The 27,135-nt window shown below is 30.6% G+C and overlaps 1 protein-coding gene across 1 annotated transcript in view; it reads right to left on the bottom strand.

The window, feature by feature from the left end:
* The window catches only part of LOC116777572 (solute carrier family 7 member 14), a 56,141-nt gene extending 30,179 nt beyond the window's left edge, over window positions 1-25,962 (bottom strand). Inside the window, exons 1-4 of the mRNA XM_061526478.1 lie at window positions 25,849-25,962; window positions 7,692-7,833; window positions 2,043-2,196; window positions 475-602 (exon numbers count right to left, since the gene is read on the bottom strand). Of these exons, the coding sequence (XP_061382462.1) occupies window positions 475-602; window positions 2,043-2,196; window positions 7,692-7,829 (420 nt within the window). The 5' untranslated portion in view covers window positions 7,830-7,833; window positions 25,849-25,962. The remainder of the gene's footprint in view (window positions 1-474; window positions 603-2,042; window positions 2,197-7,691; window positions 7,834-25,848) is intronic.
* Window positions 25,963-27,135: the final 1,173 nt, after the last annotated feature.

Below are 27,135 nucleotides of genomic sequence, written 5' to 3'. Positions count from 1 at the left end.
TTTATAATAACAATGAAAAGACAATAATTTTTTAAATCATTATTGTACTATTTGAAGTGAATATAATAAAATTTTCAGGAAAATAGAATAAAATGTAATTCCAAAATATTATCGACTTTAGCGATATACTAAAAGCAATTGGAGCAAACAGAACTAATCTTTGTTAGTGATCTCAATTCCAACACCAACAACATCCCATTGTAATTGGATGGTCCTCGAGTATGAGAACGCATACGTTCAAGAAATTAAATATGAACATAGATTTAATTTTGTTAGAATGAATCCTTGTCTCTGACACAAACTATTGAGTTTTATTTGTTTCTGAATTAGTTGCAACATATGAATTATAGAGTTGAATGTTTCATAATAAATAAGTAATTTTTAATATATCATTAATTTTGATTAAGTCAGTGAGATGGAATAATTAATGTATGAGAAAATTATTTAAGAATATGTAAACAATCTGACACTCACCAAGTACTCAAGAACCATATTCCAACCAATGACGAAAGCAATGAATTCACCGACAGTTACATAAGAATAAGTATAGGCTGATCCAGTAGTATTGGGTACACGGACGCCAAACTCAGCATAGCAAGCACCTAAAATATTGACAAACCTTAATATAATGAAGTAACGTCTACAATGAATTTTAAATCATCATCATCATTACAACATCCAATAACGAAAATGCTAGATTACTTTTGAATAAATTATTATGAAAAATATGTTTTTTTATTATTATATTTTTACTATTAAATTTAAAATTAATCGTTAAGGTAAGAAGGGAATGAACAAAGCTTTTGAAATTTAATAAGGCCAGACTAAGATTACATATGTATGTTATGCCAAACTTAGAACGTCACTTTTCAGTTGGTTAGTGTGAATTTACAGTGAGCTTTTGTTTTTAAAATACTCACCGATCAAGAACTATTTTTGTATGTGTGGTATTTTCATATATTTGACTAGTTACTGGGGGCATTGCCTTTCAGGAGTACACGGTTTTAAATATATAATGTGGAAAATCTTTTTAATTACATTTTACTTAATATAAAGACTCGAATGGATTTATGTAGCAAATACAAGACTCAGTTTCAATGTAGTGTTAAATAACGTGGCATTGTTTTTAAAACTTCAATTTAATCGCTGATTGCACCTATTGTTTACTGAGCTAGGTAATTATATATTGAGACGATTTGAAAAAGCATCTTTTCCTAACTTAATTTCCAACTAGTGAGCTTCGTATCCCTCGTAAAATTAAAAGTATTTTAAAGTTTCATTGAACTTGAATTTGTTAACTATTCATCCACTAGAACCCCTAGAAATAATTGTAAAATAATTGATTACAACTGCCAATGAATCGCCTTTTAATTCAAAAGCCAACCGCTCCTTTTTTTCTTTTACAATTATGAACTAAAGTAATCATTTTCTTGTACAATAAATTAATTTTTTCTTCAAAAATTGTTTATTAAGAGAGTAACCCATTTTTTTAAAGTATTACAGCAGAACTTATTTAATTAAATATTTTGTATTTATTATGACAACACTATTGTCGTGGTTGTACCTTCTCATGAAATTTCAAAGAAAAACTTTAATTCATAGTTGTTAAGTATTTTTGATTCGCTTTGATAAATAACAGTTTGGGCTAATTTTAGATCGAATCGTGCAGCAGGGATAGACGTTAAAAGCTCTATTCCATTTTTAAAATGTTCCATATCTGTCATTTTGTCTGTTATAGGTCTCTTATGAAGCTAAAATTATTATAAAGCAAAGTCGTTTTATGCGCGTGTCTTATATAATTTATAGTAACGCTATATTGTTGATGTTTAATTTTACTGGACTGAATAGTTCGTTATATGTGTATGTCATAACATACTTCCACATAGTTATTCATATTCATAACCGTACAAGCACAGGTATACGCCCACATAGATAAACATACACGTTACACAACGGTGTATGAATGTATGAGTTTTTAGTGGCGTTACAGTAAAAAAAAAAAATACAAAATTAGCCTAAATATTAGTTTTTTGGAAACTTACCTGAGAAAATACTCGCAATGGCAGCTATGATGAAGCTTAGCGCCACGCCCGGTCCAGCAAACTTACGAGCGACCATACCGGCCACTAAATACATTCCAGTCCCAACACAAGATCCCACTCCCAGTGACGTTAAGTCAAACGTACTCAGGCATCTCTGTTAATTAAGGTACTTAAGGTTAGTTCCAAGCTGATTAAAATTAGTTGGATCGAGTGTATTTGGTATTTTGATCAACTCTATAACTATTCAGACCACTCACACTGAACCCTAATTTAATTTCGCATCTGTAATCCTATTACCAGGTTTGTTAGGTTTAGTGTAGCAATGAAACTCAATGAAATATCAATATTTTAGCACACTGTTATAAGAATATTTTGCCAAATATGTCACCAAATATGTCTTGCCATATTATAGTCCAAAACGGTTCAGGTTATTGTTTTGCAATTAGATATCTTCCTTTATTTCTTTGGAAAACAAAAATTTTACCGTGTATTTTAAAAACGTATAAAACTGATCATTCATAAATAATTGATAACTTTGATATTTATAATAGATTCATGTTATTTATTTTATGTGAAGATCTCAATTGTCAATTATTATTTTATAAAGGGAAATGGCATTCAAGATTTTTTATTTCAGCATGTAAGGCGAAGAAAATTAGTTACGGAAAAGAATTGCCTGCAAGTGACAGAAAGATTCAAGATAAATAGCTCACGATGTAATTTTTTTTTTATCTTCATGGAATGTTTTATTTGGTTCTAACTTAGGTAAAAAACATGTTTTGAAATAGTTTTATTACTATTTTAATATTTATACGAGTAAAATTGATACTTCGCATTGAACATTTTTCTTTATTATAAAAATTTAGTATCTTTTTAAAATTATTTCTGACATACAAGATATTGATTTTATTATCCTAAAATAGTTATTACTATCAAAAGGAACTTTCATTAATTATGCGATATTAATTTTCCTTCGTTATAAAGAAAAGCTTATTTTCATATTCCAATTTTATGTTCCTTTTAAAGGTTTAACTTTTATTACAGATATAATTTAAAAAGGGCAATTTTCATTAACACTGCTAGTTTGCTATGTATAGCAAAGCGCCTTGTCTTAGAGGAGAATATTATCCAAGAATAATTATTTAAGCCTTCCCAGACCATTTTACCTGAAGGTGTTATTATACTTGTAATTATAAATCTCTTTGAAATACGTCCATTATAAGCTAGATTATTTTTTGTAAGAAAGAAAAATTCAACACGAATAATTTCATGTTTTAGAATAGAAAATAAAACCAGAAAGAAATATAGGTGCGAACTAATATTCATAAATATAAAAGGTTTTACCCAACATGGTTAAAATATTTTAAATATTACACTTCCCTTATCAATTTGCTAAAAATATATTTAAATACTAATTAAATTTCGTTATCGCTGTTATAAAGCCAATCGCTGTTAAAAAAATTCTCAATGAATGAAGTCATTGATTTATTGTTTTTGACTTTGAGATCTTATATAACAGAACTGGTTGATAATATTGTCAAAATTTAGATTATTTATACCATCTAATTTTGTGATATTTAAATGTACTTCAGATATTATTTATTCTTGAGTGAAGTTGTATGAAAAATACTACTCTATATACTTTCGATGATTAATGACTTCAATAATTTTATTATGGCCGTAGGCGTTTTTGCTCCGTAGTCAAATGAATTTTGAAAATATTTCAACTATTGCTCAGAGGAGATTAAATTTTAAAAAACTTTAACATCTATACTGTCTATAGGATACCGCCCAATTAAATTTTCAATTATTTTTATAGAACTAAAATTATTTCTTTATAACACAAAACCCTCAGAGTAAGTATTACCTATGCTAACTATTGACTAATAATTTTCTTTATACAATGAATATAAGACATAAAAAATATTAGGATCTTCTTACACATTTATATTATTCATGCAAAAGTCTCAAAACAAATAAACGCATTTTATTCATGCAAGCGAAATGAAGAATTATAATTATATACATTGTTTATGTTTTTATAAAAAATAAAATTAGTTTATTCGGTATTAATGTAAAACATGTTACTATTGACAAATATACTTGAAGGGACCTTAGTATTAATAATAATACTGAAAATGGCAATAACAATAATCGAGGACAAAAGTTCTATCACAGAGGGTATTAGAAATATATGTACATAAAACTAAGACCCCTGCGATATAATAGATGAATAATGAAACGAAATTTCACCAAGCTTCTGTGTTGCTCTGTTTGGAAGGATTAAACAGTTTTCCTGGAATAAGCCTTTCGAATCTATATTTGTCTATCTAGACTGAAAGCTCGCTCTAGCGATCTATGTAAGCATGTTAAGTGTAAACTTAGTTCACCGCCACTATTTTTTCAACAAACTACCTTACTAGGTTAATTATAACAAATTCGAAAATAAAAAATACTATATACTATAATATATAAAAATACTATAAAATTTTATTGCTTTGGCTTTCCTTATTGCCTCTTGTGCTGATTATGGAAAACAACCGTTTAAATATTATAATGTTAAGTAATATTTATTTTCAAATGAATAACAAAATGTCACAAAAAAAGGTATATTATTTTATAAACAAGTTACTTTTAAAAATTTTATAGTATATAGTTTAAGGTTTTTAATTTGTATATACATTTTTTGCTAGTTTTGAAAAAAAATCTTCTAGCTAAGTTGTCTCTTAAATTTGTCTAATGTTTTTTCTGAGCTTATTGTAACGGGTACTTGTCAGCCATCATTATGCCGAGTCCCAATGTATTAGGTACATCTGCCCATGGGTTCTTTTTTGAATTGTTATTCAGTAAACCTGACTACGCGTTCACTCCATTTTCATTTCCATCATTGAGTTAAGAAGAGCGTTCTTTAACTTGGTCGTCTTGCGTACGACATAGGCCGTAACCTTGTTTGTTAGAGTGATTTTCATGCATCTTATTTTCATTGTTGTTTGTATGTGTAGAATTTGCGAAATAATTGAGTTTAGCTTCCGTAGGCCGAACACTACTACACTAATGATTCAATACAATTATTATTAATAACATGTATTAAAAAAAAAGAGTCTATCCATTTTTTATGTTCATGGACAAAAAAAACACCACCATTTTTAATGAAAATTTTCATTTTCATAAACAGTTTCTTAGAGCAGGTTCAATCCTTTCTAAGCTTTTAAAAAGTTATTCAGCTTAGTTACAATTTCTTAAAATAAAATTAAACATATTATATTAGAAAATTTAAAACTTCAAATAAAGTATCGAGAACTCTCAATCACACAAGCATTTATAAATCAATACTTTCAACTTTGATATTGTAATGCAGAACATGGTTTAGCTACTATTAAGACATCTCGACCTAGCCCTCACTTGTGATTTGTAAAAAATATTTTTTGATCTATCGAACTTCACTTATCTGTTACTGCTTTTTTTATTTTAAAGATATTTTGGAATAATTACATTTTTAGTGGTAAGCATCTTTCTAATACCTTATTTAGTCTGTGATTCGAAAATATAATGACCATTTTCTTGTTTACATCTTATTTGATTAACTTCCTTTTTTAATGTTAAATTATAGGCACGAAATTCGCCTTCTGGATCCAGAACGCTCTATTGATCTGACTTTTCTTTAGTCATGTCGCGATATTACTATTATTCTTGAAAGATTTATAGTAAATACGATGTTTTAAACTTGTTATGAAATTACACATTGGGCAAATGGCCTCCGCAGCTTTGCTGACACATACACTTAACAAAATTTTTAATGACCATTTTGCATAAATGTACCTGAATTTCGCTGATGCATAATTTATTTTCCTCCTGTAATGCACGAAAGAACGTGGGTCATATACTTTGCAATTTAAATAACCCTCTAGAATATAATTATTATTTTAAAGATTTAGTGGGCACTTTAAGAACTAACACTAAATAGTTATAATACAGGCGACCAAATTTGAGTTAAAGTTATTTTTTATAAAATTTCTAAGCTTTATATTCTTTTGTGCGTGAGTACATTTTCTAACTTGTTAGTTAAATTTAGTTTTATCGGTAAACTTCTTAGATTTTATTAATAAAAGAGTTTTTAAAAATCTTTAATCGTTTTTTTTTTATAAAAATATACTTAATATATTTATATAGCCTAGGCTATATAATAAAAGATAATATGATCTTCTTTTAAACTGTCCTCACAACGTCGAGTTGCACATGGACATAATAAGATAGATAATACAACGATACGTCACTTATGAAAATTAACATCGTACATTTGTTGTTGATATTTTTTTCAAATTGTCTTGCTTTTTACCGTCGTATATCTTTTTGCGTGTATTTAAAACTTTTGGAAAAAGAAAATTTTAGTTATAATGTGATTGTGATAATTTTCTTCTATTGCCTGACTGCTCCTAAGAACAATTGTTTTTACTCCTTTTTAAGAAATGTTATCTAAATCTAAAAGTCCATCCTTGTTTTGAATATACCGGCAGGTTGATTCTAATATACAAAGAAATCCTTAAAGGTTTATTCCATGCGAATAATTAATCAACGTTTGGATAAATGATAAATATCACTCCTCATAAAAAATAGTCAAAGGAAACAAAAACTTAGTAACAAGATTTATGAAGACAACGGTACTGTATTACTGAGGTCAAGTTGAAACCAACTTTTTCTTTGAAATAAAAAAAAATACAAATCTTTGACATTCCTAATACAGTGAGATTGCGAATAGTCTGGACTATTATATATATACAAAATAATAGACTCAATTTATGTAATATGAGTGTGCCGTATTTTTATTAATAATTATAATTTAATGTTTACGGTTACCTGTAACAAACAGCCATTATTACTTTAGACAAGGAAAATATGTGTAATAAATTTTTAAAAACATATGGATTGTGAATAAAATCAAAACTCACGGAATTTTATACGAAATATTTTTGGGTGCAGATTGTTTAACAGAATTGTAATTTCATGAATTTTTTATGTATTTTCGGTTATTCAAGGAATTTAAAAATAAAAGGCTTTCTGCGCTTATAGTTAATATAGTTTGTTACAGATAACATAAAATAAAATCTTATGCCAAAAACACATCTGTTTTTAAAATCCTAATCGACTTCTAAATATGCATGGAAATAATTCTATTTAAGTCATATTGATATACGTAGTGGCATTTATTTTTATGTTATTATAGCATTAACTAGGTTTTATATTATGTGCTAAGTATTATCCGTGACCTTGTGAAATCAATTTGTGTCTTGCACAGTAAACAAACTTTACGTGTATTGAATAATTTCGTCAAGGTACGTGATCTAACCTTAGTCCACTTCATTAAAATCATCCATAAATTTTTCAACTGAAGAAATATTTTATTGACTAAAGTTCCTAAAATAAGACATTTAAGGACATTGGTATTGAACCGATTGTCTTAAAACTTGGGCTCTAATATTTGTTTTGATCACTTTAATCATAAATGGTAGGTCACAATACTTATTTGTGGTAACTAAAAATAAAAACTTTCCTATGTATTGTACTTTACTCCAGAAGGTATCACGTAATATTTATGTTATTATCCAAGTGGCTCCTATCGTAAGGGTTAAGTATATATATTCATTCACTTACCGCCAAGCGCTGCCTGGTGGGTAGGTTCCCATCTTGGTTCTCGGTATCACGAGGGTCACGGGTTCGAATCAGTTTGGTAAATACCACGTGACTATCTCGGCGCACCGCAGCCCAGTCGATGCCGCGAAGACGTTGCATCGTGCTGTAACAAAACCATTCATTGTGTATGATGACACGAAATATTTTGTATTTACAGTTATTTGTTTTATTATATAAAGACAAATAAAACTAAGCAGAAAATGTTGTATAGAACAAAGAAAGATGTATAATGTATATGGTAGATAGATTTTTTCGCTTCTGAAATTCCATGTTCAATCTTATTTAATTAATATTTTGTGTATTATTTCTTTATTGGGTAAGTAAAATCTAGTTTCATAAATTGCAATGTACCAAAAAAGTCTGTTCAAAATGTATGTAAGAGTAATAGACGACTATTACTCGTATTTTTATTAAAGAGTCATACAATTTTTGTTAATATTAAGCAACGGTAAAGTTTTTACGTAACAAAAATATCTATATAAAATTGTAGAATATTTTTTTTAATTTTATTTTTATACATGTGGATTACATATACAGCCCAAATACAGCCCAAAAGTTTGAAACAAAATCATAGAGATCAAGACATGTGTAGATCAATATTAAAAAGGTTAGAACGTACCCAAGAATATTAATGTATAAAGTAGGTATCGTGTTATTGACATTCCCGGGGATGGTTGGAGCAGGGAAAACGGGCGTGAACTTTTATTTATTGTAAATGTATTTTAATATAACACTTTTCATTTAAAAATATTTTAGTCCGAATTTTAAAACTTCCAGTAAACTTAAAATAGAAGGAAGGCTAAACCGAGGTTTGTGGCCTACATGTCTGTTAGACCACAAAACTATTTGTGGATATTCCTAGAAATTTATTAAAAGGTGTTCCCAATAAAATACTCCAGCTTCACAAGGCAAAAAATTCGTGATATGGAACTTAATAAGAATTTTATGAGTGTCCAATTCACTGACTTATCTAAGATTTAATTTAGTTTTTCAACCCATATATATTTATTGAGTTTATGTAAGTTCTATGAAGGAAACTTAAAAAAAAACTTGTTACATTTTAGAGTCAATTTCTTTGAACCGACTTATTTCAGTATTTAGGCTTAACAAATTGATAAAAATTTTAAAAACTTTCATATATAAATTTTCCGCTTTTTTGACGGAAATGTACACACTATAACTAAAGTATAGTAAAAAGTTGTTTTTAACTTTAACTTTCACGGCGATCACGGTTGCTGAAAAGTAACCGAAACGTCGGGATTATGTAGTTTATAAATAATAAAATCCGCGTAGTCAATCCGAAATATATTAGTTTCATTTAAATGAACAAAACTCGCGAAAGTCTTAGATCTCATTATAAAACATATTTATATGGACAATAAATAAATAATAGCAAATAATATAAAACAAAAACATAATATATTAATGATTGAATATTTTTATTTAAATAGGTACACAATTTATAGAACATTTATGGACTATAACAACTATAAATAGTGGAGTTACAAAACGGATTAAAACAAAAACAGACTCGAAGAGTCTGAACTCTGGAACATAAAATTAAAATAACAATTTCTTATTATTATTTCATTAAATTACGTTTATTATTCCCTTATATATTTAAAATAATCTAAATATTTGAACTCTAATAGACAGTTTCGTTTTGAATTGGTACGAGTGGAAGGCTACGATGTGCATTTAATAGACAAAATGTGACATCCCCGTATTTGGGCTGTCACATCTCCCATCTCTCTCTACTGGGGTATTATTACCACCCTCTAACAGAAAATCGACGTGATTTTATTATTAATCTTTCATTTGATTAACGAGAGTGCAGAACACCCCAATAATCCCTAGGGTGACAATACACATACAGTTGACCACCCACCTGCTTGCTTTAAGGTGGTCTGCTTGTCTGTAACCACGGAGTATGTAGAAAACTCACACCGCTTAAAATAAAAATAATTTTTTTTAATATTAACTGATATCATCGTGTCGTCAGGTAATATTCTTATGCCAAATATCTTCAAAATTCATAGTGAGATATTCATCACGATTCAACTTTGATCTTGTACCAAGGCAGAAAGTCACCAGAGAGAGCAGAAAAGACTTATGATGATATTATTGGATTAAAAACTTGCTTTAGAACTCTTTATATGCACCGCGCGTGATACAAGTTCGAACTAAGTAAAGAGTATTAACTGTTTACGATTTTTGGTATGTTATGAAATGCGTGTATCCGTTACATTGAATATAGCAAAGACTGTAATAATATAATATGTGTAAAAAATATTAAAGAATCGTATTACATTGTTTGAATTTTTGGTAACTTGCTTTGTACTCGATTACATCTCGGTCGTCTTTTGTTGATCACATATAGACATCTACCCTAAATTGCTTACAGTTCTGTATTTTTTGTTTTATATTAAGATAAATGTTCATTAATCAAAATTAAAATTCTAAACTGTTTTACCAACTCACAGTGCGGTCTTGCTCGTTAACGATTATGTGGCACCCACTTGGCATACATTCTGTCCCTCTCTTTTATTAAAATAGCTTCATCGGTGCCGCTTCGTTGATGAATACTATATGAAAAGCAAATTAAATATAAAAGAGCAAATCAACGTACATAAGTTTCCCCAAAATTATATTACTATAACAGTATAGTTACTATATGTATGTAAAAGGTGATTTACTTCATTTAATTAGATTTTCACAACTAATAGTATTCATCTAACTCGCGTGTAAACATTTAATAAATTGAAAGCAAAATAATTCTACTAAACTTTATTACACATGACAGAACCATGCACTTCTCTACCGTCAATATTAATCGGTTTAAAAGCTTCAAACATGCAGTTCTACTAAGATAAAATGTTGACATTTAAACATTTTAAATGTTTTATTATTAACTTTTGTATTTTAATAATGTTAAGATCAAATTACATGTTTCTTAGGTATTTTTCTTTTTAGTTACAGTATATATACCTCAATAAATTAAATTATAAGTTGTTTAATTTATTAGTAATTCTTTTTACATCCTTATAAAACACTAATTTTACCTAATAAATTTTGAACCTTATAAATTATTAAAAACAAATACTCTTTTCAAGTTAATTGTTCAAAGTGTTTCAACATTTTGTAAGAACAATTGATTAGATACATTTTGGTATCACAGCAGTGATACGTCAATTACGTACTAGGCACTGATGTAGTAATCTGAATCCATTCTAAGTAAATACATATATTAGTACCTTTATTTTGATATTCTCATAGCTCGAAAACTTTTAAACTCAAACATAGATGATTTCCTATTTAAATTTATATTGTGGAATATTGTAAAGAAACAGCGAGAAAAGGTATATTTTTCAAAGAAATTGCTTTTGACTCTGATATTCTTTTTCCGTAACAGACAAGAGACGAAAATCATTAAAGTTCATATAATTACTTTCCATAGAATTGCTATTTTATTTTTATCTATATGTTCTTTTATTCTCCCTCTTCTCTCAGTAATTGCCTGAGGTCTATTCAAATGTTCGAGACAGATTCCGCACACAATACATGAAATAAATGTATGGGTGACACTTAATAATATTTCGTATTGATAACAATTAAAAAATTATAAATAAAAGTTATACATAGAAATGTATAGTATTTTTTTAAACATGATGAAAATATCTTTATCTGTAATCTCTTCATCTTTCTATGAAAATTTCGTTATCTTAAAACGAATAACACTTAAAACATGATCCTGTTAATAGAGTTACATTTAAAGGATGATGTTACAACACAAAGATGTTTAAATTAAAGAAAAATTTCACCTATCTGCTGTACAGGGAGGCTCTTCTCGAGGCCTCTATCGTGAGGGCCTGGCTGGACTATCCAGACAAGCCAACAAAAATCAACGAGGAGGCGGAGTGGTTCCGGGAGAGCATGTCACACATCTGTGACGCTGGTATGCCCTGAGTTCGGCCATTACCATCCAGGGGTCAAGTGTACTGGTGGTTGCAGTCGATTGCGCTGTTGCGTATCGCTTGTATTCAGGTGCGACGCCGGTATGCGAGGTTCCGACGAAAAAGACGCCGTTTACCCTTTACAGCGATGGCAGAACAGGAAGAGGCGGAACTACACGACCGGTATAGAGAGGCGAATAAAGCCTTCCAGCGAGCCCTTGTCTAGGCAAAGACTCAGGCCAACGAGATGCTGCTGGAGGCTCTGGATCGAGAGCCGTTGGGACGCCCCCACCAGGTATGGTACGGAGCAAGATGCATCGATGGGCTCCCCCATTGTTCCGGAGTCTCCAACCACAGCTTCTGGAAGAGGTAATTTGTGCATTTTTTCCGTCGAGACCGGAACACACATCACCGGTTATGGTTCCACCTCGCAATTTGCCCGAGGCGGAAGATGACCCACACGGAGGAGGCAGGCACACGCTTCAATACTTTGCCCTGGAGTACCAACTGCGAGGCACTGCGGCACCAAGCGGTGCCGCGCTACTACAACGCATTTTCGAATCGTATTTGTCAGAAAGGTCTGTGGTGTACCCGGGTCGAGAAGGCTGGGATCGGCGAGAGACGTCGTGCGGCGTTCAGCAGGGTTCGGTGTTGGGGCCGCTACTGTGGAATGTAGGGTACGACTGTGTTCTACATGGTGCGCTTCTCCACGTTGTCGGCGTCATTTGTTATGCCTACGATACGCTAGTTACAGCGCGTGGAAAGTCGTACCGCCAGGAGGTTATACGCGGGACTGCTGGTGTCGCGAACGTCGTGGGTAGAATAAGGCGGCTTGGCTTAGAGGTGGCATAGCACAAGTCTGAGGCACTGTGTTTTCATAGGCCCAGAATGAAGCCGCCTTCGAGGTCCAGCATCATAGTAGGAAGGGTCTCCATCGCTGTCGAGTCGACAATGATGTACCTTGGACTCATCCTCGACAGTCGGTGGAACTTCGGGCCGCACTTTACACGGCTCGCCCCCAGTTTGTTGGTCACCGCTTCTGCACTCTCGCGCTTGTTGCCCAACTTGGGAAGGCCGCAGCGCGCGATGGCCTCGTTTGTGGCATCGAGCCTCCTAGCCAGATTCACGCCCTGGGACCTCGAAGCAAAGCACGGAGGGCTAAGCTCCGCCAGGTCCTAGCGGCGGAGTGGTAGACGCGCTTAGCGCAACCCACGGCGGGGCACGCCGCTGTAGCAGCGGTAAGGCCCCCGTCCTAGAGGAGTGGCTCAATAGGAGCCATGGTGCCCTCAGCTTCCGGCTAATGCAGGTGCTTACCGGACACGGGTGTTTCGGGAAGTATCTATGTCGCATAGGCTGGGAGCAGACGTCCCAGTGCCACCATTGTGGTGACAGCCGCAACGATACGGCGTCGCATACGGTGGCGTTGTGCTCAGCTTGGGACGAGCAGTGCTGTAACTTGGTAGCGGCCGTAGGTGCTGCGGGAATATTCTTGCTTCCGGCTGTAGCGTATGCTATGGTAGGGAGCGAGTCAGGGTGGTATGCGGTCGTCACGTTTTGCGAAGCTGTGATGCTCGCAAAGTGATCTCCCTTTCCGCAGCAGACGCATTCAGCGCCGTAGGGTGGCGGAATTCCAGCCAGCATAGAGCGCGGCCTGTGGACGGCAGTTTCGGGGCATCTTGTCGTCCGATAACAGCTGCAGGCTTCGAGGCTACGGCTAGTGTTCCGCGCGCGCCTCATAATTCAGTCTTGTAGCCGGGTGACGGGTGACGGGGCCCGCCTAACCATCTGGTGGGTGAATACTTGGCGGGGGATAGCGACGAAAGCTTCGGCGATACCCGCCAACATACATCAGGAACACGTGTTGGTTTTGGTTTTGGTTGGCCCGTAAGAGTCTGACAGTCCCCTTCGCCCTTCTCCGAGAGCGGCGGGGCTCCATGAAGATTTTCCAACCAGACAAAAAAATAAATAAAAAATAAAAATATCATCTAGTTTGGTCAGAACTTTATTTGTACAATATTTTGAAGGAACAGCTGAATTTTGAACAGGTTGTTATCCTACGATGACACAGGGTATTTATATTCATGATCATATGTGCATAAAACATAAATATAATTTATTTATGTAAACATTGTAAACATATATATTGACTATAGACAACAAAACAAAAATATCAAAATCAATTCCGTATCAAAATGCATATTTCCTCTTCAATCTTTAAAATAAATCGTAATATAAATGTAAATATCAATTTCTTTGTGATTCAGTTTAAAAGTCTTTGAGTATAAAAGGATATAGAAATATAGACACTCCTCAATATATAATGTGTTTTAGAGTGACAAATAATACATATCTAATATTATATGACAAACAATTCGTGTTATGAAAAAAGCAAAAGTAGGTATTTTTATGTGTAAATTGAGCGTTATTTATAAATATTTCAAAAAAATGTTTATTTGTGAAATATTTGCATCAAAAATTGTTTATTAATTTAAAAATACGGACAAAAATTATCTGCTTACATTATCTAGCTTTTAAAAGGTCATGAATTCTATATGTGGCTGATATATGTACATAATTTAGTCAGTAAATGAGCGTGAATTGTGCTCAAATTTCATTAAGAACTGGGAAAACTAAACTAATTTTATGAATATGTCATTAGTTGTACAATTTTAGGAATTCTCGTGACTGCGAATTGGACTTTTTAAGGCTGTAGTATGTTGGTTTATATCTTGTTAATGGTAGCAATAGTGTTGTATACTCGAATAGTGAATTACATATGTTAAAGGAAAGTTTAATGGTCAGTAATCAAGAGTTTTTATAACATATAACGCACACTAATTGTCTTAAAACTTTTAAAATAAAAGACTTAATCCATTATCTTCTAACAACATTGGGTCAATACGGTTATAGATAAAGTCTTAATAGATAGAATCGTTGCAGTAGGGTAGAACAAGATCAGATGTTTTGAAATTTTAAGTTTTATCAAAGAATGAAATTCATATATTTTGCACTTATGAAAACTTTTAAAAACATTTATTAAGACGCAAAACTATTTTACTGTGTAAACTAAACAATATCGCCTTTTTCTTCTTCTTTCGCTATCGACTGTTCAATTGTCCTCGAATTTCACACTATTCACATCTTATGCTTTTTGTACTTGAATGCGCTTTATGCTATATTTTCATATCTAATAACAGAAGGATTTCAAAACATTCGAAGGATTTTCAACTTTTTACATTTTATACTGATATAATAAGTTAAGATTGTAATTACTGGTGCTACTGTCATAACAAAGTATCAAAATGTTATTATATATAAAAAAATCTTATAATGTTTTACGTACTACAACTTTCTAATTGTATAAATATATATAACGGTTTGTTGTGGAAGTATGATGAAAGATTTCCATGGATATAATTTGAGTTTTATAAATTAAATAAAAAGCGAGAACGAGAAGAATAACAGTAACAAAAACACTTTAAGGTTTTTATTTCATTTACCTAATGGTTCAGGCAAGTATACATTTAAAAACATGTTGAACATTAATAAATAATTATAAATAATTTAGAATGTTGCCATAGGAACAAAATATTTGTGAAATATTGATAATGATATTTGTTATGCGGTCTCTAATACGCAACTCCAACTTTGTGCGCGTATTTCAAGATAGAACCAAAATAATTAATTATTAACAAGAGTTGGATCATAAACATAAAACAACCAAAAACAAATATTAAATAGACATATAGTCATAATGTAAATGAAATTAAAATATTTAAAAGGAATATCTAAATTTCTATATTATAAATAGTGTGATTTTTATCTCTTAATAACATAGCAACTGATTGTAATGTAAAATATATAATTCGAAAATATATGATTTATTACCAACCTAATATAATACATATTTTATAATTATAATAATCCAGAACAGTATTATACCTAAAAAATGATTCATATCAGTCCTAAATTTTTATAATGTATTTTTTATTATTATTTTTACTTTATATTTAAATGATGTTTTAAGCTATTCCTTCCTATTTTATATTTTTTTTTACGTTTGATTTTTTATTAATTTGCTTTAAGTCAGTATTTAATAATTTTATTATTCAATGTTATTTTTTTATTATTGAAAAGCCCGATTACTTTCACCTTTCCAAATAAAATAAATTCGACTTAACTTTATTATGAAAATATTTTTATGCTATTCACCAGTAGTGGTTTAAATGTATAAATAAAAATACACCACTCTAACTCGTGATAAAAATTTAAATGAATATATGTTTGACTTCTAAAAGTGCGCCTCGAAAAAATTGTACAAAGCACTGTTTTATACGACTGTGACAAAGGTTTACAAGTATCATTTGAGACAAAGGTAAAACGAAAGAATAAATGTTCAATGTTTCAAAACAGCAACTAAAACTTTTATGACACTTACTGACTTTATCATGAATATCTATTTTAAAAGAGTTGATAACAAAAAAGAAAATAACACAGAGCAAGGGCGAAGCAAAGTTACTAGACAATATTTAGTCTTTTAACGCGCCATGAAACTGGTAGACTACACTGTACATTTAAAATTTCTGTTTTGAGCTGCGAAATCTATCGCCTACAGCCATTGATGCTACAAAAAACAGTTATTTTATTTGGAAAAAACGTTGCTATACATTTTTATGATATCTTTTTATTTATTATTTATTTTAAAATGGATACATAAGAGTATGAGGCGAATAAATCTTCTCAGACATTTTACAACAAAGAACTCCTGTTTATTATTTAAAAATTAATATTTTTATTTAATAACTTATTTCATGCCAACGCATAAGGGTGTACATATCAATCGTATTCGAATTATTTGTTTATATATTAGTTTTTTGACCAAAAATCAAGAAAAATTTAAATCAACGGATGACGTTTCAGGATATAACCCTTTAGTGGTGGAAACTCCAAGGGAATTACTTCCAATCACAAAACGGACTGAATAAAAAATTTTAAAACAATTTTTTCTAATTATAGTTACTCATAATAGTTAGTATTAATTGATGTTTTGGATGGGTTGAGATAAAACAACAAATTTGTTCCGTAACACATGTTTAATCCAATCTCAGATAACCAGTCAGAACTATTAGGTGTCAATGAAATCTAGTTACCTCCGAAAAAACTAGACATAGTTTATTAAACTACTGCTAAGCTAAGAAAAGACCTTTCTTATAAAATACATTTAAAATGTGTCTCTTGTATTATTTTCTTATAATTTATACCTGTCCATTGTTGCACTATTTTAAACCTACCCAGCTAGGCCCAAGGAACGAAATCAAATAAAAATTTGTTGTGGTTACCATATTATTTAGTTATAAAAGTATGGCAGTTTTAGAAGGTAACTTAATTAATTAATTAACTATTATTTTATAGTTCACCTCTTATATTACTGTAGTAATTGCTATATTCACCTCTCATGTTCTTAATCAGGGTTTATTGAGCTTTATCGTAATCCATTCCATACTTCATTAAGCTATAACCGACTATGTAGCTATTTAAACATTAAGTAACTTTGTTAATTGCATGTTTGATTACTAGTACCAGAAGCAAATATGTATAGAAAAAAATCACTCCATAAAATATAAACCATTAAAGTCACCAGAAAAGTAAACACAGTTGAGACTTTCATTCCGACAAGTGCACCTGTTGATTGAAAACTAATGGCTTGCGCTTCTTTTACAAATTTTAGTTTCAGCATTCATAGCATTTAATATCTATTATTGGAAGTAATGTTTACTGAAATAGTTTAAGACTATTTCTTTCTTATAATAATTTTTCATTATGTTAATTATGTTCTTTAGAAATAGTAATAAAAAGTTTAATCGAACGTAAAGCTAAGTGTCGTATTTCATTCAAGTTCATTTGCATTTTAGAGGAACTCACAGCGCATAATAATAAATTGAGTGTTCTGTTTTCGAGCTAAAAAGATATTATCATAAAAATAACTATATCACTAAATAGGCATTTTCAGCATTCAATAACTTTATTGTTATAAAATATCATGAATACCTTTTCATGATAATTTTATATTATAACAAATAGAAATAATAACAACTTTTGGCGATCATATGAAGTTTCATGAAAATTGTTAGATGTATTTATTTTAATTTATTAGTTATTGTAAAATTAAGAATTTTGTAGGATGTAGAGCCTTGCTGTAGTCAAGTAACTACAGCTCAAACATGGGCTATCCTAACCGGGGAAGTACCACCCTCTCACAGAAGATCGGCGTGAAGCAATCTTTAATGGCTACGTTTCTTCGATAAGTGATAGAGCCGGTTGCTCTTTCGCTGTTCCCACCCTTAACTAGCATTTCCTTATTCCCACTTCTCCCGCTTCCTAAACAACCAAGGTTGAACGCAACCAAGGTTTACCTGTGATCTTGAGGTGGTAGAGCCCAGTTGTGGTCAAGTAACTACGGCTCGGTCATAGACTGGCTCAACCAGAGAAGTACCGGTTGCACTTTCCTTTTTCCCACCCTTTATTCCATCCTCTCCCGGGAAGTTTATGTGTGCAATAACTTTCTGTTCTGCGTCAGCCTAAGTCTGTTTTGGGGTGTTGAGCGTGGTTCATTTGTGTGGGGTCCAGGGAGACCCTGCGACTGCATGTCGCATCGGGGGCTCGTCCGTACTCTGTGCCAGCGATACACAAAACTCGACTCTCAATTCAGACTAAGGCCAATGGTTTTTTGACAGGATTGTCATAGGACCAGCATCCTTCCATCATTTCCTTCACCGCAAGGCGGCAAAGTATCCGCAACAACATGTTGCATGTATCCGTATGCGACCGTAACTACTTCCCATCAGTTAGGCCGTATGGTTATTTTTCATTTACAATAAAAAAACATATCTTTTTATTTATTCCTTAGAAGTCAGAGAAATATTAAAAAGAACTTCTTTCCTTAAGTTAACTTCAACAAATATAAATAATAGAAACGGTTGCTATTTTAATACATATTCTTATTATAATACTTAGTAAATTGCTTTAATTGGAAACTTGTGTCAAAGATGCCTAACTACGTATCGTTCCAAAAGTTATATAGTTAACATTCTAGTTTGCAAGTAATCGAATCAGAAGGTTCTACTTATGAAGGCCATATATCTTGAGGATTGAATATAAAAAAACACATTGACAACACAACAGGGTAAGTGCGATTGCGAATACACAAAATGCTAAATACAACATGTAAAATAATATTCATTATTATAATGAATAGCTAATGTCAATAACAAGATAAATTTTTTACTATCTTTATAACAAAATAGTATTATATATACATTAAATAGACCTTTTATAAAATATAGTCACTGATGCAAAGCATTCAGAATATTACATAATTATCTGCTGGTCAATTGATAATTAATTTATAACAGTATTTCCAACAATATTAAGTTCAGTAGCAGTAGTTTTGTCCGCAGAGAAGAAATTTACTTATTGTTATCAGTAACAAATCACATTCGATGAATTAGATAATTCATCGAAGGTGATTTGTTATTGATCGATTCGTATCTACGAATGACGTGCTTCAAACTACTATTATACGTGTTAGTAGCTTTTGTCTAAACAACAAGAAATGGAAATCGAATAATTTCATTATCTTATAATTAATTATTTGTGGAATAACACAAATTTAAAAAGTTTTAATGATTTAAATATCCGATATTGAGATTCACTAAGAAAACATAATTCATGTGTTTAAACAGTTACGTTTATTTGAATAGGACTTGATTTGATTCGGTATGTCAATGCAATACGCTTTGCCACAATTCGCAAGTTTATTTATTACCAACGCCTCAATGATTTGAATCCTTACAAATCAATAGACATCTTATGTATTATATTTAACACTTGTGTCCTTATGTAAAATGTCAAATAAAAAACTAGTAAACAAGTTTAAAATTAATAACAACAAGAAGTAGTTCTGTTTGAATATGTATTTCAAATTCTTAAATTAAATTGATAATACCATATAACATAATATATAAGGCTTATATAATATAATTGTGTTAATGATTTATAAATACGATACGATGTAATTCAACAGAAAGGTTGAATGTGAATTATTGGCTATGGATTAATCTATTTGGGAGTTAATAACGTCAGCTCCATGAAAGCATGGAGCTAATCAATTAATTAATGCAATTAATCATAGATAGGAATTTAAAGCTACTGACATCATTGTCTTAATTAATAATCTGAACAGATAATATACTTTTTTTTAAATATCATAATTAATACTTAGAATCTGTGTTTAGAATTAAAAAAATAGTTTTGTTAGTTAAAAGTTTTGAATATATTTAAAGAATCAACAAAGAACTAGGAGAAGGTATTAGACATTCCATTATTAGTTTATCTTATGTTGAATGTTATCGAAAAAAAGTCAAATAGCCTAAAATGAAAAAGTATTAAAAACATTCTATATATATACTAGTATGCTTTCATTTCACCAAACTTGAATTCTTAACGCTATTTCATCAATTTTCTGGCAAAAAGTTTGTAATACATTAATTTCAACATAAAATTTTCGTAATACGAGTGAAAACTAATTATAAGTAATACTTACATTTTTTTTCCTAGCCATCTTGAGTACGCTCGAGCTCGACTATTTATTAGAAACTTCGATGCTAGCAATACCGCAAACTAATTAGAACTTTTTTTTTCTTATGAAACCTAGACATTTTCTTTTTAATAAATATTATGATATTCTATAAAGAGTATTATAGGTCAAGAAAAGTTGTCTATAAATAGAGAATAAAACGCAGCTGAGCACTTAAGTCATAAGATCTTTGCAAAGCTTGTCAGGATTTAGTTATTTTTACTTTGCGAAGCTGATTTCAGTTAATTGAAAAACAAATAAAATAACAAAATTCAGCATCCTTTGCGTATTTCTTAGTCGTGCAAAAACCTTATTTTACAGTTTAATTATACCCTATTCTTAAAGGGTATCCAAAACAAACTTATTAACCACTTACTTTTTAACCTCTTTGATATTTTCGTTAAGGAAAGGTAGATAAATGTAGCCTTTAATGTTCGTTTCCAATTTACTTGCAAAGCCATTATACAAAGTTGACGGAATTGTGAGAATTGTGGAACTACATTATTTCTCAAGGAGAATTATGATATCAGAAACTGTTACGGACATCATTCGATCAATAACAGAATTATTATTCGTTTACTCGTTTCAAAGTTTCATAAGCTTGTAAAAATATGGTATGTTTACGAATATAATATTCTACAAATGAAATCAACGGTTTAAATGATAAGTGCCTGAGTAAGCGATGCATCAAATGAATGTAATGTAAATTATTATAAAGTTGTGGATATTAAAATGAAAAGTTACATATATGAAGTTTACTCTCATCATTTAGATTCACATATATAAACTTACAACTACATGCGCATCACAATTTTGTGTCGTAACTAAGCTATTTCTATATTATAGCAAATAATTTGTTTTCCTTTTTTCATTAAATTTGAGAGTAACTAACACTTTTCTGTTTATGTGTATTCATGTGGTAGTGGGTCTAGACTCATATTTTTTAATATTAACTTAAAATATATGTATCTATGTATTAATTTCTAACACAACTGTTCACTTTCAATGAGCGAAGAGTTTTTCTAGGCAAGAAATTAAGCCATGCAAAAAATGAGAGATCATTTTCAGAACATTAGAGCACTTTTGATTTTTTTATAACTAAATACAAATTTATTGTATATGTTTATTAATTGATGACTGTAACTTCAGTTATATTTTAAATCCCATTAAAGAGGGGCGAAACTATTAATTTCACTGCCAAAATAGTAGCAATGTCCTGCATAACTGGATAATAAAGAAAGGTGCGATCACCATTTTTTAATATAAATATGAAAAACAAAAAAATTTAAATATAATTGAGTTAAACCTAAACCTTACTGTTCTTAAGACAATAAAGAAATACAAAATATTTGTTGTTTTATTTACAGTCAAGAGAAACAAAAATTATTAATAACTTTTCATTCTTCAAGTATCTCGGTTTTAAAATAAACATTTCATGTTATTGGTGGCTATCAATTACATTTTTAGTTAATTGGTTATTGATTTTCTAGGAAAATTATATATACAAAGGGAAAACACTCTAAGAAAACTAAACACTTGTAACTAATCGATCTGAACATTATTTGGTAAAAACTTAGATATAAAATTTCAGGATGGTATCAATAGTGGTGAGTTTTTAGGTTTTTAGGTTTACTCTATTTTATTTTATCGTTCATGCGGATTAATAAGAAAACAAAAAAAAATGTAAATACAACTACAACTTTATTTCGTCAAAAATATTAAATTTTTGATATATTGTATTAAACATATTAATATCAGTACGAATCTTTTTTAAAAATATGACTGTTTATTTTTAGCGGTATAATTGCTATAAGTGTCATATATTTTAAAATACTTGTGATCATAAAATTATTTATGCAAGGTTGAACTTTCACGTCGTTGGAGCAACTTGACATCGCACGACGACGTACTCGTAAAAGAGGTTAAAGGAATATAGCTAGTCAAAATGAGTTACCAGCTATTGCTAACAGGATGGCGTATCAGACGTGTTAGTTGTTAATATATTTTACAACCTTATATGAAATTTGATGTCGACTCGTTGCCAAAATCTCATTTCTTAATCATATTAATTAGAGATAATATTGTCTTTTTAAGGTTGGTTATTACGGAATCCAGAGTCACAATATTAAATATTTATATATTGTCTTATTAGTATATTTGTAATATTTAAAAGTACGATAGAGATAAGTCTATTTTGAAATTAAAATCTAAAATTGTGAGCATTTGTAGTAAATAGACGATGAAAAGAAAGACCTCATTATTGAATTTTGTTTGTGCTGTGTAAGATCAATCCAAATATAAACGGTGAGCTTTGACTGTTTAATTGCGACGAGGCATAACACTACTCCTTTATTGTGGGAAATACATAGTGTCACTTTGTGGTTTTCAATACCCTTAACGTTATAGCGACGTGCTAGAACCACACTACCCTGGTTTTCCCAAAGGTAACTTTTCTTCTAGGATCTTTTTTTTACTAAAGATTTTCTTTTTCTAATACAGACCCAAATTTATAGATTGCAGTTTACAAGATAATGTTAACTAATCATGAGTTGCAAGTATCTTTAACTATTGTGAATTTAGAAAACGCAACCAGCTATCTAACAGCGTAGTCACTAATATTGGGACATCCCAGCCAACTATGATTATTTGGGCAATAGTTGAATATTATTCCTGCATAAATATAAATTTACAATCTTGACTAAAAAATGTACAGATTTCTTATTATATTGACGTAAAGTGATTTTGGCAACACTAGATATATAAACTAATACGGAACTTGTTGTTGAACTTGATACTCCAAAAAATCTCTCAAAAACTATGTTCACGTTTTAATTATATTCAAAACATTCTATTTCACTCTTTCCTTCTGAAGCCAAAAAAATAATATTTATTTTACAAAAGACCGAATATTTCAGTTTTAGCTTTGGTCAATTTATTCACTTTATTTTTAATTAAATTATCTAGTCAGTCAACTATATATTGAAAAGCGATCTTTCCAGGAATCATCAAATTAAATTCATTTTCAAATAATTATAATTAATTGTAACATGGTTAAATCTTTGTCAGCTAATGAAGCCATTTCATATTCCATAATTAAATGCATCCATACGTGAAAATAAGACCAAAGTGTTGAAATAAATAATAATTTAAAAACGGATATAATAAATTGTCTTAAATATATAAATATTATAATTTATTTCATTAAAGCAGTAAGAGTAAATTTACAAGTTTTATGAAAAATAAACGATTTAAATACACGACAGCAGAAAAAAATAGCTAAAAAGTTCTTAGGAAGGTTAATAATGTTTTTTCCTTTACGTATAAAATTACTAAGTGGCTGTTACATAATTGGTCTTTGGCTTAAATATTTGATTTAAAAAATGTTTTCATGCACATTTTATCGACTTGTTTGCTGTGTTACATAAACTTACTTATGTATTCAATGGATTGCAGCTTATAGTTAGGATGGCTGATGGTAGAAACCTCTTCCTTAGATGATGAACCCAAAATACAAATATCAATATCAAAAGGGACCTGGTTGTCTTGTTCATTGTATATAAAAAACAATGTTTTTAAGGTCATCTCAAATATTTTCATGTATCTCTCGAATGTGTCGCATTACAGGTGCGGAGTAAGGGTAAAATGAAAAGCGCTCGCCCACAATGCTTCGGCTGACCCTAAACTATTTATGCTTATACTCTCTTATTTGTGCTTATTCTCCGCGTTAGTGTGCTTTGATCTAGGAATTAAATAAATAATAAATGTTGTTAGTTTCCCACTAGCATTAACATTTTGTAATTATTAATTAAAATATAGTAAATTAATTAATTAATTTCAATTGTATTGTGGTATCATATAAACACACCACATTTTTATTTCTCTACAATATTGTTCTTTTTAAATCAGAGTAATTTTTTTCTGGTTTCGGCGACCCCGATTATTACATTTTTAAATTATTATCCAAAGCTCAAAAGAGAAATGTGGGTATTGAAACAAACTTTGGAAATTTGTTTTAGTTTTTCTGTGGTTCCCGATCCCCAATTACGAACTTCCATATTGACACTCCAGCCCAAGCCATGAATCACGTCATCAACAGGTCCATTTCGACGACCTGGAGCCCTTTGGAAATCAATGGTCTAAATATGTGGGAGGAATATTCGGTGCAATAAGTAATCATCTAATATAAAGATAAAGAAGAAAGAGTATATGCAAAGAAAAAAAACTAAATTTATAAATATGGAAGCCACCATAATGACGTGTCGTCAACACATTATTGTTCTAAAGACTTTTTAATCACTGCAATGAATTGATCAACATAGATCAGAAATTTTAAATATGGGCCCTTACATACAATGTATTGTTATAGGCAAAAATTCAAGAGTTGAGAATAGCAAAAAAAGAGGATTTTACATTAGCCAACCTGCCTTAATCAAAGAATGGCAAGCTGATCAAAAACTGACGAGTCCATTTTATAGAATATTGCAATCTTGGGAAAATCTTGCCTTTTTAAATTTGTAGTTAGCAGAGTAGTAGGAGAAGTAAAATTAAGAGACAAATACAAATTAAAAACGTCTGGACCTTAAATATTTACAAGACTATTTTCGTACCCAAGTTTCGATGTAAATATATTTACAATGCACCTCAAATTTTTTTGTAAGTCGCCCCATTTTACTTAAATTTAATAAATTTCAAAAAGTTAAATAACACATTATGGAATATTTGATTTTAGCCTCGGTTGATGTAATTAATAGTTGTTTTAAATTTAAGGTTGCTACGTTCTTTGTTCTTTACTTTTTCATCAGCGTCTTTTAAACTAACATGAAAATAAAATTCAATGAATTCATACATTCATTCATTGCATACAGATAACTCACATTTAATAAAAGTATGTTGCAGTGCTGCTATAAATAATAATTAAAAAACAATAATCGCTTCGCCTTTTCCAGCCTAAGGTAAGCGTAAAAATTCTCAAAGAAATATAATTACGACCTATACAAAGTCGTAGAAATGCTACAAGTATTCTACGAGACTCCTTAAACCAAACCAAATAATATAATTCTATACATTATTTTCATGTTTATAAATATTAATAATCATTACTTACTTATCTTTACTTTATGTAATAATAATATCTTAAATAACTTTTACAATTTACAATAATTTATCTACTTATTACATATAGAGCCAGTCTTACAAAGCGTCCAGATCAGGAAGAATACTTAATATTTTTTATATTTTCACTAGGATGAGTTTATATTTTGAATAATAAAGAAAAAAATTACTCTACTTCAAGATTTCTTTTTCTGCGCATAGTTTCAGTAAACACGGCGCGATGCCGCAAAAGAAGAATATTTCTTTAGGTTACTACAAAGCTTTAACCTTAATGCCAAGTCTAATTTTATAACGCCCACCATATTTTAACTTATTTATATAAGTAGTAATCCTACCCACCTCCAGTTAAATTTAGATTATTTTAAATTATATAAAAAAAAAAGATTTTAATTTTTTGATTGATACATAAAACACTTACTTGTTTCTTTTCTTCTGCTACCGAAGATCAGAACGTACAAAGCCTAGATCGTGAACAAATGCACGTCGCGGAACAGCCGACCAGACTTCTGTAAAGAACGTAACGACTTACTCCACAGGAGGACCGCACTACACTGTTTATCGACCCCGCGCGCGCCGCACACTGCCAACCCCTATATTACAGACATAGCTATAATGACCATCCGAACGACGCCCGCCTATCGCGCAGTATTACCCAAATTCAAAGACTTTTAAACAATTCATCTGACATTATTCCCAACGTATTCACGATCGATGACCACGTGACTTTCTGATTTTCGTTGCACTTGAGTAAATAAATTTGAAGCTTAACTTTTAATAATTGCAGTAAGTGTATTTTTATTTGTTATTTTAATTAAATTTCACATATTCAGTATATAACAAAATTAATAATTATATGTTCGAATTATATGTTTAGAATGTTACTTCGATAGGTGAAAAGACTAAGTAACATAAAAATTGTTATATTATTCTGTAATTCCTAGTTAAATTTTGCTACCCCACATAATGTTTAGATATTTCCTTTTATCTACTCAACATCACTTTCACGGCTTTCTAACATCAAGTGGGAAGCTTTTGCTATTATTACAGCATTCACAGTTCTTTATGAAAGGAGACCAATTGAAAGAAAAATTTATGTATTTCAATTCCGTTGAACATAACAGAGAGATTGTTTTAAAATTAAAACTAATTTGTGTTTAGTAAAAAACACTTAATCAAAATAAAACAAACGAACGTAACAATAAAGTAATTGATTGATATGTTAAATAAAAATGAATAGGGAATGACATGGCACTAATTGCTACATTTTTTGGAACTAATCTTCCCAATCGACAATTTAAAATTGAAATATAAGAGAATTTAAATTAATGACACAGCTCAAATGGTTAAAAGACAAATAAATACGAAAATTATACCTTTTTTTGTATAAATGAAACTAATATTTTTCGGACTACTATGTGTATTTTATTATTTTAAAAACTATATACTCCGACGTTTCGATTACTATGCAGCAACTGTGATCACGAGCAGACGAGATATGAATTTCTGTCACTTGGTCTTGTTACTTATCATCTACCGCCAAGAATTTCTTAATTTTCTGGCGTACCACTCTGGATGCCGGCAGAGAGCGTTTACGGTGTCACGAGGTCCTGCGTTGTGGTCACTGACATGGGGTTATATATTTGTAAGGAGGGGGTCCCAGGGGGGTGTTGGATAGATTCAAGCTATCTTCTCTATTGAAATTGAG

Source organism: Danaus plexippus, chromosome Z (assembly GCF_018135715.1).
Source record: "Danaus plexippus chromosome Z, MEX_DaPlex, whole genome shotgun sequence".
Lineage (NCBI taxonomy): Eukaryota > Metazoa > Arthropoda > Insecta > Lepidoptera > Nymphalidae > Danaus > Danaus plexippus.
The sequence above is the reverse complement of the archived record's forward strand: the minus strand, read 5'-3'. Positions and strand labels throughout refer to the sequence as shown.